Source organism: Euleptes europaea, chromosome 19, assembly GCF_029931775.1.
Source record: "Euleptes europaea isolate rEulEur1 chromosome 19, rEulEur1.hap1, whole genome shotgun sequence".
NCBI classification, from domain to species: domain Eukaryota; kingdom Metazoa; phylum Chordata; class Lepidosauria; order Squamata; family Sphaerodactylidae; genus Euleptes; species Euleptes europaea.
Window position 1 is genome coordinate 9,647,326 of NC_079330.1, and position 13,501 is coordinate 9,660,826.

A 13,501-nucleotide genomic window follows, 5' to 3' on the forward strand; every position below is an offset into this window, starting at 1 on the left:
AAATGAAAAACAATTTCGTCTGAGCCGGCAATCAGTGGAAAGATGCTGAAGGCGGATTATTTGCGTTCCCGTTGTCCCAAATCACCCCCCCTCGCAATGCAGTGCTACAGTATAGCGATGGAGTGATACAAATTAGTAAATTTAGCAATAATAGTCACCCATTGTCTCTGTAGAAGCTGGTGCTTATTACCTAAATTCTTCATAAACATGACTCCTTAGACGAGAGAGAAAAAATCTTACTTGGAAAGCACAAAACATTCTCCACCTGCAACAGACATTAAGAGTTTGGCTAGAAAGGGGAAACTGCAGCCAAAGCTATAAGCAGTTCTTATTTATTTACTTTGGAGCCGTTTTTTGCAAGAAAGAGCACCGGGTTCAGGAAGTGGAATTGAGAGGCTTTCGTTAGAATTCAAGACACCAGGGACGAAAAGCCGAGGCCGTCCAACGTCTGTTAAGTGAGCGAGTACAAAGCGGGACCGATCTGTTTCTGAACGAGGATTAATGCTTTATGAAATGAGTAAGAGCCATTTCGGCCCACTGCTGGGGAAGGGAGGCCTCTTCTTCTGGGAACAGTTTCCTGCAGTCTTACTAAAGAACCCGGTAACAGATGATCAAAACGAAGGCCCAATTTATCTAATCAGCAGGAACGAAGCAGGGAAAACTTTTCCTTGATTGTACTGCCATTGCTCTGTTACGTCATCCCAATTACGTCTTTTAACAATTCATGGTAATAAAACATATGCTTCAAGAACGGGGGAGGGGGGAGAGATAGGAAGTCGCCCTCTGTTGAAAATAGGGTTGCCAGGTCCCTCTTCGTAACTGGCAGGAGGTTTTTGGGGCGGAGCCTGAGGAAGGCGGGGTTTGGGGAGGGACTTCAATGCCATAGATTCCAATTGCCAAAGAGGCTATTTTCTCCAGGTGAACTGATCTCTATCGGCTGGAGATCCGTTGTAATAGCGGGAGGTCTCCAGCTACTACCTGGCGGTTGGCAACCGTAGTTGAAAAGTAATCTTACAAAATTTGGGAAATACTTTTCTGCCCAGCTAAAAGCCATTTTTAATCCATTGTATTCCACATTTTGGGGGGGTAAAATGGCTCCAACTTCTAACACATGTGTGCAAGATAAGAAGCTATCATCAGCGTGGTTCTCAAAACAGTTCCAGCCAACGGAAAGCCAGCCAGCTCAAGGACTATGAGGGACAATGCTGGAACGAACAGAAATACCATTTAGCCATTCTGCCAGCTAAACGCAGCACTAAAGGTAAAGGTCCCCTGTGCAAGCACCAGGTCATTCCTGACCCACGGGGTGACGTCACATCCCAACGTTTACTAGGCAGACTTTGACTCCCGAAGTGACTGGACACATAGAAGCATGCCAGTCTTTTCTAGCCATGGCCCCATGGGTATGCTTTTGAGGCTAAAAGAAACGCAATGCATCTTTTAAACATGACAGCATTTAAACAAATGCTACAAATATTTTTTTGTATATCAAAAGTGCATATCACACCTAATCCAATCAAGCCGGCTATTCACATTTACATACTGTTCCTCTACTTAAAGACTGATGGATTCACATTCTAGCTGTATCTGAAGAAGTGAGCTGTGGCTCACGAAAGCTCATACCCTACCAGAAAATATTTTTGTTAGTCTTTAAGGTGCTACTGGACTCTTGCCCTTTTTGACTACTGCAAACAGACTAACACGGCTACCCACTGTGAATTACAAATATTTTGATAGTGGAAGAATTTTAAAAAGTTATCAGGGAAATAAATTACCTTACGGTGCAAATCTAGAACAAAGGTGTTTCCTCGGCTTCCTTCCATGAAACTATTTAGCAGCTAGCTCCCTCTTGTGTATCTAGAATAGTCAGACAGTCAATCAAAAGAGGCATAACATGTTCCAGATTTAAAGGGGGCACCCATCTCTGATTCACCCAACAGCAAGTCCACCCAGAACCCTCTTTCTGTATTTGTGTGCCCCAGCAAATAATCCTGGAAAACAGTAAGACAATGCTGGGGCTGAAAACGTGTAGTTCCAATGTCTACCCCCAATGTTTTAAACATGTTTGCACTGCAAGATATCACCTACAGCTTTCAGATCACACTGTAAATGTTGTTTTATGGAGCTTTTGTCTTGCCTGAAATGTTGAAATCTTATGGTTAGAATTCTGACAATTGTAGAACAGGGGAAAAGGAAAGGAAGCAGGGTCAGTAGATGCCAAGGTCTTTTCTGCCTTCCTTCTGTTGCCCTTCCACTGAATTTACATGCTTCGACTTCTTCAGTTATTGTTTTTATTCTACCCCAGGGCTTTCAACGAGCAGGAAAGGTGGGATATAACTCTTATAATAAATGCAGTCCCACTGGTCTCTCTGTCCCATTTGTTTATCAATTTATTGTTTTTAGTCTTTTATTGATTATTTGGAAGCTGAGCAAAGACGTGTTTTTATTTTGTCTTTTGCTATTGTTTGTGTCGAATGTGTGTAGCCTCCCTATCCAAACAATCAGTCTATACAAATGTAATTCATAGACTAACATATTCTTGTTTTTCCTTTGTAAGAGTCTCCAAGATCAAGCTTTCTTTCATGGGTACACATCTTAATCCATCTTCAGCCGACGTCTTTAATTTCCTTTTTTTAGGTTGCTCAGAGTGCAAAGAGGATTTCATGGTCATCTGAAGTGCCAGAAGAAGGCGGCTGGAGTCTAACCAGACTTTTTAAAATGTTTTCTAAAAAGTGTCAGTGATATTTATGGCTGCACCAATTTCCACCAATTGCCCCCGCAGGACCTGGGAAAGCCCCCCTTCAAAAGAGGTGCAAGTCAGTACCACCACAAAAAAGTCCTGAGGCTAAGAAAGCTTATGCAAGCACACCTCGCCTAGGAGAGGTTGCAATGTTCGCTTGCAATTTTTTGGTAGCCCAGTGCATAGAAAAGTTATGTTTACACTAAACTGGCAGAAATTTCCCAAACTTTCTGAGTCATGGAGCACTTTTCATGAGAGAAATTCGTCACGGAGCACTACGTGGAGCACCATGAACACATGATGCAGCCTTCTACTGAATCAGACCCTTGGTCCATCGAGGTCAGTATTGTCTACTCTGACCGGCAGCGGCTCTCCAGAGTCTCAGGCAGAGGTCTTTCACATCCACCTACTTGCCTAGTTCCTTTAGCTGGAGATGCCGGGGATTGAACCTGGGACCTTCTGCATGCCAAGCAAAAGCACTACTACGCCCCCCCCCCTTGGAGCACAGTTTGGGAGCCTCTGCATACAGTCTATTAAATGTGCAACAGCATTATATCTTTAAAAATGTCCTGTAACAATATTGAAAAAGTTTGAAATATTGCAAGAATTACCAAAACGTGAGACAAAGTGAGCACGTGCCGCAGGGGAAATGGCGCCAATTGACTTGCCCGGAAACGCAATATCTGCGAAGCGCAATAAAACGAGGCGCGTACAGTCTATTTATTAGATGTGCAATAGCATTATATCTTTAAAATGTCGTGTAACAAATATTGCAAGAATTACCAAAACGTGAGACGAAGCGAGCTCTTGCTGCTGGGGAAATGGCGCCAATAGACTTGCCCGGAAAAGCAATATCTGCGAAGCGCAATAAAACGAAGCGCACCTGCACTGGAATGTGTAGCGAAGGGGGGGGGACCCGTGAATTGCCACAAGGCTGCTTGAGTTTGATTGGCTCCACAAAGGAAGCCCCGCCCCTCAGTCAGCAAGATGCTTACGAGAGGACGTATTGGAGGTCACATTCACTGCGTCGCCACGAGTCGGAAGCGATTGGACGGCCCTTAAAGACACGCATCAAAGCACAGCCGTATACAGACACCCTCCCGCCATTCCGCCTCAAGTTCCCGCCCCGCCTTCCGTTTTTGCTCCGCCCCTTCCCTCTCGCCCCGCCCCTCAACGAGGAGCCATTGGGCCGCGCGCGAGGACTCCCTCCCTCCTCCCCTCCCCCCGTCTTTGGCCCTGCCCCCTGCCGGCGTCACTCGGCCCTGTTGGGCGGCTTCCCGGCTGTCTGTCCCGCCTCCTTTCCTCGACTCCTCCCCCTGTTTGCGTCATCGGCCCTCAAGGCGGCCCTGTTGGGCGGCTTCCCGGCTGTCCGTCCCGCCTCCTTCCCCAGGCTCCTCCCCCTGCTTGCGTCATCGGCCCTCAAGGCGGCCCTGTGGGGCGGTGTCTTCCCCAGGCTCCTCCCCCTTTCTGCGTCATCGGCCCTCAAGGCGGCCCTGTTGGGCTGCTTCCCGGCTTTCCGTCCCCGCTCCTTCCCTTGACCCCTCCCCCTGTTTGCGTCATCGGCCCTCAAGGCGGCCCTGTTGGGCGGCTTCTTCCCAGGGCTCCGCCCCCTGCCTCTGGCCCCGCCCCTGCTTGCGTCATCGGTCCTCAAGGCGGCCCTGTTGGGCGGCTTCTTCCCAGGGCTCCGCCCCCTGCCTCTGGCCCCGCCCCCGGCTTGCGTCATCGGCCCTCAAGGCGGCCCTGTTGGGCGGCTTCTTCCCGGGCTCCGCCCCCTGCCTCTGGCCCCGCCCCGAGGCGGGACGGTTGGGCGTCGGCGCGGCCTAGGCTGGGCCTGGCGAGCGCTGAGGGGGCGAGAGCGGCCCGGGGGGCGGGGCGGGGCTGGCGAGGCGGCGGGCCGGCCGGAGGGGACACAAAACCGGGCGGCGGCGGCGGGGTCGTCGCGTCTCCCGGCCGCGATGCTGCAGCTGCGGGACTCGGTGGAAGGCTCCGGCGAGGCGGCGCTGATGGTGCCGGCGGCCGAGGCCGACGTCCCCTTCACGCCCCCGGGGGACCGGGCCTCCTCCTCGTCCCTCCTGCCCAGGCAGACCCTGCGGCCCCTCAGCGTGCGCAACCCCACCCGCGGAGGACGCCTCAAGGAGTACTTCGTCTTCCGGGTACGGACCAGACCCCCGGGTAGCTCTTGACACCCCCCAACCACCCCCAAACACACACACCCTTCCTCGCTTGCATGAGAGCCGGAGGGGATCTCGGGGAGATAGAGCCTCCACGCGCAGGGGCAATCTACCCCTGCCTTGCAAACACACCCTTCCTCGCAAGCATGAGAACCGGAGGGGATCTCGGGGAGATAGAGCCTCCATGCGCAGGGGCAATCTACCTCTGGGAGGGAGGCAACGGCAGGGGGGGAGTGCGGCCTTTTTTGGGGGAGGGAGGGGCCGTGGCTCAGCGGCAGAGCATCTGCTTGGCAGGCAGAAGGTCCCAGGTTCAATCCCCGGCATCTCTAGTTAAAGGGACTAGGCAAGTAGGTGATGGGAAAGACCCTCTGCCTTGCAAACACATCCTTCCGCGCAAGCATGAGAGCCGGAGGGGATCTAAGGGAACTAGAGCCTCCATGCGTGGGGGCACTCTACCTCTGGCTCAGCGGCAGAGCATCTGCTTGGCAGGCAGAAGGTCCCAGGTTCAATCCCCAGCATCTCTAGAAAGACCCCTGCCTTGCAAGCATGAGAGCTGGAGGGGATCTAAGGGAACTAAAGCCTCCATGCGTGGGGGTATTCTACCTGGGAGAGAGGCAACGGCAGGGGAGGAGTGCGGCCTTTTTTGTGGGGAGGGAGGGGCTGTGGCTCAGTGGTAGAGCCCCTGCTTGGCGTGCCGGTGGTCCCAGGCTCAATCTCTGGCATCTCCAGTTAAAGGGACTAGGCAAGTAGGTGATGTGAAAGACCCTGGAGAGCCGCTGCCAGTCTGAGTAGACGATACTGACTTTGATGGACCGAGGGTCTGATTCAGTATAAGGCAGCTTCATGTGTTCATGTGCCTTATCTGAGTGGCCACTATGGGGAAGGATTGGGGGTGGATTATTTAGCCCTGATCCCGCAGAGCGCTTTCAAATCCTTATGGATCATAGAATTGGAAGGGACCACCAGGGTCATCTAGTCCAACCCCCTGCACAATGCAGGAAACTCACAACTACCTCCCCCCCACAAACCCCCAGTGACCCCTACTCCATGCCCAGAAGATGGCCAACATGCCTTCCCTCTCATCATCTGCCCAAGATCATAGAATCAGCATTGCTGACAGATGGCCTTTGAGCCTCTGCTTAAAAACCTCCAGGGAAGGAGCACTTACCATTGTGGGATCGATCACTGGCTGGTCACCAAGATGCCTAAGTGGAGCTTCCATGGTCGATAGTAGTCTAGCCCAGGATACCAACTAATAAGGTAGAAATATCAGAAGAGAGTCGTCATCTTCATGTGCTGCTCTTTGGGGTGCTGCTGGTGGCATCTGGAGCAACGAATGCTCTGATCCATTCAGGCTTTTGGTGCTTGATGGCATATATCAGGCTTCTGTGCAAACTAGTTTAGGGTCACTGTGTGTGCTATTTTTAAAAAAAACGCCCCTCCAAAGCTGAATTTTGGAGCGTGCCAAATTACACCTGCTTGCTCACTTTCTAGGACAGAGGGGAGCTAAGAACTAGCTTTTTGACACGAAGGCCCCAGGATTCTTAGAAAGCTTAATTGCAAACTCAGTAGCAGATGAACAGATGTCAGGAAGTAGGCCTGTTGGCCTGCCACAGCCAGCACAGAAAGAATAAATGTTTAAGGTTCAGGTTGTTAATGCTACCCTTGTTAAAGAGGCTGGTTTTTAATACCGTTCCACTTAGGCACTCTAATTCTCTCTACAGTTTTCTGCCTCGTCTCTTATCTTTGAAATATGAAGCTGAAAAAGTATTCATCACATTTCCACACTCTTCCCCCACCCCCAGCAAGATTCTGGGAAATGCATTTCTTTTGTTTTCATTTTAATGTAGCCAGGGACAATAGAGCAGGCTGTCAACGAGATCCGCGTAGTTGTAATGCCTACCGAAGATGGAGAAGTGCAAAGTGTATGGCTACTGACTGAGTAAGTAACCGACCTGGTGGCCCGATTCCATGCACGTTTTTTTTTCCCTGCTTCGTTTCCCCCCACCCCCAACAGAACAAGGACGTTGGTATTTCAGAATTGCATGCGGTGCATTGATAGTTAATAAGCATACATGGAATTGTCAATTGTCATGAGACTCTAAGAAAATTCTGTGTCAGCTGACCCATCTATCAAAACATAGTCTGCAAGATGTGAACAGTTGCTATGTAAGCATTCTGCTTTTGTTGAATGGCCACTTTAAGAACCAGATCGACTTGTTTGGGGTTTGAACAAGCTCAGCAGTGGTCACTTTTGATTCAACCTACAAAATCACTTTTGCTTACTGCAAAGCGCCACCGTGGCCAGTTTGTCCTAGCCCTGTTGTGCTTAATTTTTTTACACGACTGGTGTGCAGGGTTGCTCATGCTGACTCAAATACCTTGGAGATTTATCAAGCACTGCTATAACAGCTGTTTCCTCCAGGGTTCTTGTACAGGGCACCCCTTAATGACTTCAGGCCAGTGAATGTGTGTGTGTGTGTGTGTGTAAAGTGCCGTCAAGTCGCAGCCAACTTATGGCAACCCCTTTTGGGGTTTTCATGGCAAGAGATTAACAGAGGTGGTTTGCCAGTGCTTTCCTCTGCACAGCAACCCTGGTATTCCTTGGTGGTCTCCCATCCAAATACTAACCAGGGCTGACCCTGCTTAGCTTCTGAGATCTGACGAGATCAGGCTAGCCTGGGCCATCCAGATCAGGGAGGCAAGTGAATAGTAAGGTACAGATTATAATCTTATCCTTCGTTAAATTATTTTTCAGGATCTTAACTTTTTAGCATTATAACTGAGCCACAAACAGTTTACTATGTACGTATCCTAAAGCTGACAATGTGCAATTATCAAAATAAGGGTGTGTCTAAAATTGGGGTGGGGGTGGGTAGTATTGTCAGACCTCATTAAAGCAAGTAATTTTCTATCCCAGTAGCAGCAAATTTACCTGCTGTATCAATATTATGACAGAAGGAATATGTCATGGCTTACTGTTCTTTTTCTTCTTCAGAATTGATCACTGGAACAATGAGAAGGAACGTTTGGTTCTTATCACAGATTGGTCCCTGCTGATCTGTAAATATGACTTCATCAGCCTGCAGTGCCAGCAAGTGACCAGAATATCACTTAATGCAGTTGACACGATTTCCATAGGAGAATTTGAGTTTCCTCCGAAGTCACTGAATAAGTATGTTCTTGGGGTGGGGTGGGAGAGAACGTCTTGGACAAAGAATAAGACTTGTCATCCTTAATAGTGAGACACAATCGTGTCTACCCTTTAGGGGATAGTAACAATATAAATTGTTTGCTTTCTACAGTTCTGATTGCCAGTGTTTTCCAAGTTCAGCTCAGCCTCCTGCCACCAGCTTACCTATGTTTTAGTTATAGTGCCACATGAAACTTGCCTGTTACCGGTTTGCTAAAGGTTTTGCATAATACAATTGTGGCTGTTCTAACTTTCACTTTCAAACTGCATGAAATCTGTTGCCAACATACAGGTCGAGTAGTAAAACTTAAAGCAACCAGTTTGAGCAAGCACCACATGAAATCTTTCCCTTTTTTAGGCGGGAAGGCATTGGAATTAGAGTTCAGTGGGATAAGCAAAGCCGTGCTTCCTTCATCAATAGATGGAACCCGTGGTCCTCGAACGTGCCATATGCTACTTTTACAGAACATCCAATGGCCGATGCAGATGAGAAGATTGCCTCTCTTTGCCAAGTCAGTTGTCATTGTATATAGAATCTTTGGGTGGCTTGGGCTGAAGCTGAACTATTTCTTACTTGGTAATGCAGGGAATTTTAAAGCCAATTCAGGGCATTTCAAGATAGGAAATCATGTGTAAATTATTACATTATGTTTAGGGTGTGTGTATGTATAGACACCCTAAACATAATCACTCTTTATGCTTCATTTTTTACCGGGGTAGGGGAGGATCCAGCAGCCTTCAATTTTCTCCTCAAGATTGTAGGAGGAAACTGGAAACTATATAGTAGAACAAGTCTAGTCTTAAATTAATCTCCCAGCCTTTTCCACCCAGCCTCCATCCTCTACTTCTGTAAAAATAAAAAATAAAACTTTTAGCCACAATCAAGGACTTAAAATATTGTCGAAGGCTTTCACGGTCAGAGTTCATTGGTTCTTGTAGGTTATCCGGGCTGTGTAACCGTGGTCTTGGAATTTTCTTTCCTGACGTTTCGCCAGCAACTGTGGCAGGCATCTTCAGAGTAGTAACACTGAAGGACAGTGTCTCTCAGTGTCAAGGGTGTAGAAAGAGTAATATATAGTCAGAAAGGGGTTGGGTTTGAGCTGAAACCCAACCCCTTTCTGACTATATATTACTCTTTCTACACCCTTGACACTGAGAGACACTGTCCTTCAGTGTTACTACTCTGAAGATGCCTGCCACAGTTGCTGGCGAAACGTCAGGAAAGAAAATTCCAAGACCACGGTTACACAGCCCGGATAACCTACAAGAACCAATCAAGGACTTCCTTTTACACAAGCTTCGTACAGCCCTAAGCATTCATACAGTGTTGAAATTTCCCTGGCTTTAATTGTCCTTTGAAAGACATCTTAGTACAAACTCAAGTCTTTCTAAGATAAACAGTTCCTTCAAACCCATCCCAGAATTCATTTACAACAGTGGGCTCCAGCTTAGACCTCCGAGTTACGTATTTCTCACTTTTTGAAAGCTCGGTCTGTTGCAAAAATTATTTGTAACGTGGGGGGGGGGGGGACAAACAAGTCTAGGCCTGAGCCCCCTTGGTAACAAGGAGGTAGCTGCATGACTCTTTAAATCTCCTTTCAGCGTCCCCCAGCTGAAGGCTATGAAACTAAATTTAACACCAGTTTCACCATCAGTGGGGGCAATATTGGGCCGATGCTTTTACTAAGGCAGAGTGACTTAAGCTCAGTAATCTAAAAAAACTGATGTGACTCATAGTTTACAGGTACGTATAAACTTTCCCTCTCTCCCCCACCCCCTTAAAGTTAGAGAACTTCAAGACGCAACTGATCCAAGCCGTGAAGAAGGCCCACAAGGACTGTCCCCTGCCCGGGAGGGCAAATGGAGTCCTGGTGCTGGAACGGCCTCTTCTCATTGAGACCTACCTGGGATTGATGTCTTTCATCAACAACGAGGCCAAACTCGGCTATTCAATGACAAGAGGGAAAATCGGATTTTAACAGACAATAAAGAAGGCTTCTCGCTCACCCAAGGAAGAGCAGGGGAGACGTCACTGCCTAGCAGCTTCTCGGAAGAAAAACGTGGGAGAAGCACGTTGATGGGTTTGGTTAGTTTTAGGTTCGCTCGACAGAAATCTCGCTTGTTGTAAAATTCACGTATTATGTTGGTCACTTTCTCAGGTGTATCAGTTTTATGTCATGACCAGACCTCTTCTTTCCTGCTGCACACCACCGACCCTCTCATTAATCCAATGAATGATATCAACACCCTACACTATTGTAGCTAAGATCTTTCCCTCTTAAGTATGTCTTATGCCTGGAAGCATGTTCATGATGTTTTTCCCCCCTTCTGTGAAGACACTGCCATTGCAAGTCTCACTTCTATATATTTGAGATCTTTTTTTTTTTTTTTGTAGAGTAAATTGCTGCTCTCCAATTAAAGGGATGATTCTGGTCAGTGTGAAAGGGTTATGAACTATTTAGCCAAACAACCCATTTTGATTGCATCCAAATTAACCTTTAAATTTGACGCTGCATGTTTGTGGTGAATTGAAATGAGGTTGAGTGATTGTATTTTGCCTTTAAGTACTCTACACAGGTCCAGTGCAGACTCGTCTAATTATGGCTTCTCGTTACTGGACAACATCTGGAAATACTCACTGCAAACACATGTGCAACGTGGTCTGCTTTCGTAAGAATTTTTGCCACACGGGATCAAGTTTTTCTATCTATAGGAAAGGGAATTTTTGATTAGCTTTATTTTTTTTAACCTAAATTAATACCACCAAAGCACATGCTTAACAGATGGCCATGGGAGAGCCTATATAGTTACTCAAAGTTGAACAATGTGAAGTAAATAAAGTGACAGTGTGCTGTACCAAATGAACGCTTTATAGCTGGGATACACAAGGCCAAATGAGACTTGTGCTCGCGCGTTTTCAAGCTCTTCCTGCCAGGAGCAGCTCCCACAACCTCCAAAAACCTGCCGCAAGTGTTAGGAGCCTCTCTAGGGGAGCATTCCATGCAGGGTACTGCCAGGGGGTGGGGGAACGCATCTTCCCACTTTGCCTGCATGAGTTGCTTTCGATCCCTGCCTGTACCTTGAGTCCGCTCGCTAAATCTTTCTACAATCAGGTTGTCACTTTATTGAAAATATGTGTAATGGTGAAATACTGCTAACAGTGGTTCTGGTAAACACATATTTTATGATGTTAGACTCTGAAACGCTGCAGAATGATAATGCCGGAATGTAATGGATCCCATGTCCTGTTGTTTTAAGCCATGTATGTTTAAGCTTATTAAACTCGTTAGTAAATGTGAATCTTAAATTGTATTGATTCATGTGTGTTTGAAAGTGAGGAAGGGACTACTGGTTTAAATGGGGATTAGTTTTTAAGGCATGGCTGATTTTTATGTTCACTCAAGGTGAAACTAAGGAAAAGGATTTTAATACTTTGTATCTGGGCCTCTCTGTCATATGTTCTTTCCATCCCATAATGTCTTGCTTCTGCAGCTGCCCGTTTTCCTTCTGCACCCACAACAGTCACTTCATTGCATATTTCATCATTCCATCTGGCGCTTGTATTTTTCCATTTTCCTACAGAAGCAGATCTCTGAAATTTCCCTGTTCTCTTCCGTCTTTGCATCTCGGTTGCTTTTTTGCCCACAGGTATTCAAGGCAGTTAGCGAAAATGTAAAACCCATACAGAAACCTCAGCATAATCAGCAAGTGCGCAAAAACAGAATTCTCCCCCCCCAATACAGTATTAAAAGCAGACTTCGACCTAGTCAAATGAACAAATAATTAAAAGCACTTGGGGGGGAGAAGCAAAGGGGTCCAAATTTAATAATTTCACCCTTAACAGCTGGCAAAGACCCACTGGAAGAAAATGTCTTACCTCCCAAGTTCCATCCTCCCAACAGTTCACATGCCAAGAAACCAGCCTTAGATGTGGCTGGCCTGTGCAGTACAACCAGATAGAATAAGGTTCCTAAAGTCCACTGCTCACCTCTAAATCCGGGAAGAAGTGACATTAATTTGCAACCAGGCCTGTCAGGTTGCAATTGTTTCCATAGGCCCACTGGAATGGTCCATGAACAAGTGTTGGAGGGCATGTGGTCCAGACTTAGCTTAAGGGGACAAGAGAAAGGTGGCCTGCCCAGCCCAACACATCTGCCCGTGATAGTCAGAGATTGAATCTGGCAAAACCTACAGCAGCAGGCAATGGTAACAGTAAGCAATGCAACGCTCAATAATCAAACCAGTACTAAATCTAATAGCCATTTCCCAGCCACATGAGATGGGCAATAGTACCGCTAACATGGATTTCCCTCATGGCTCACATTGTAGATGGTTCTACATACCTGTTACAGGAATTTGACATTTACATCAAGAAAGTTTACAGTTTTTGACCACAACCCCCCTCCATCCACGCAACTGCTGGTTCCCTCTCAGTGTTTAAAGAATGATCAAACACAGAGGGGAGGTGGATCTAAACACACCCTTTTCTACAGCTGTGTGTAAAGAAACATACTTTTTAAAGTGTATCAAGAATAAGGGAAGGGAATTGCTTCCTCTTTATCCCTGAAACACCATTTACTACAGTTAAGACCAGCACCATTCCAAACCTCCTTTAGGCTGCCTGTAATCGGAGTCTGCCTTTGCAGACATAACAATTGTTTTGTGACGTATATATATGTGGAAACAATAAAAGAGTTAAAAACACTCTTGATCATTGTAACCTGAGATGAATGCATTAATCTGCCTTACAGAGTCAATCCATTTATCAAACCTACATTGTCTATTCTGACTCCACAGGGTTTCACGCGCAAGTCCTTCACATTACCTCCCCTGATATGTTCCACTGGAGACCCAAACAAGGGGTAGGACCTTCTGTGTGCAAAAGCAGGCGCTTTCTATCACTGAGCAGTAGCTGCACCCCAAAAATCACATTCAGGGTTAAATGGCAAGTGTATGGGGTGCTTTACCCAGGCAGCTTTGCATGTCAAAAACCAAGTTCTTCCATGCAAGAAAAGGTAAACATAGTCCCCTATGCAAGCACCGGGTCATTACTGATCCATGGGTGACGTCACATCCCGACATTTACTAGGCAGACTATGTTTACGGGGTAGTTTTCGACTGCCTTCCCCAGTTGTCTACACTTTACCACCAGCGAGCTGGGTAACTCATTTTCCCAACCTCGGAAGGATGGAAGGCTGAGTCAACCTTGAAACGGCTACCGGAAACCAACTGTCATCGGGATCAAACTTAGGTTGTGAGCAGAGATTTTGACTGCAGTACTGCAGCTTACCACTCTACGCCACGGTGCTCATTATTCCATGCAAGAAGCCGTGGCTTATTAGGCTAGATCTAGAGAGTGTGCATGATCCTGTGACGGAAAAGACTGAAAAGAGGGCC

At 47.1% G+C, this 13,501-nt stretch overlaps 1 protein-coding gene across 1 annotated transcript; it reads left to right on the top strand.

Moving 5' to 3' along the window:
* The first annotated feature begins 4,692 nt into the window (after window positions 1-4,692).
* Window positions 4,693-10,096, top strand: TPRG1L (tumor protein p63 regulated 1 like). The gene is made up of 5 exons (XM_056865382.1): window positions 4,693-4,893; window positions 6,762-6,853; window positions 7,910-8,086; window positions 8,463-8,616; window positions 9,889-10,096. Exons 1-5 carry the CDS (start codon window positions 4,696-4,698, stop codon window positions 10,081-10,083), a joined length of 816 nt encoding a protein of 271 aa, XP_056721360.1. The 5' UTR covers window positions 4,693-4,695; the 3' UTR covers window positions 10,084-10,096.
* The last annotated feature ends 3,405 nt before the right edge of the window (window positions 10,097-13,501 follow it).

What these genes read in the sequence shown, in the direction of transcription:
- TPRG1L (XM_056865382.1), top strand. Translation starts at nt 4,696, where the DNA reads ATGCTGCAGCTGCGGGACTCGGTGGAAGGCTCCGGCGAGGCGGCGCTG. An exon ending in AGGAGTACTTCGTCTTCCGG is followed by an intron (nt 4,894 to 6,761) that starts GTACGGACCAGA and finishes ATTTTAATGTAG; the next exon opens with CCAGGGACAATAGAGCAGGC. An exon ending in AGTGTATGGCTACTGACTGA is followed by an intron (nt 6,854 to 7,909) that starts GTAAGTAACCGA and finishes TTTCTTCTTCAG; the next exon opens with AATTGATCACTGGAACAATG.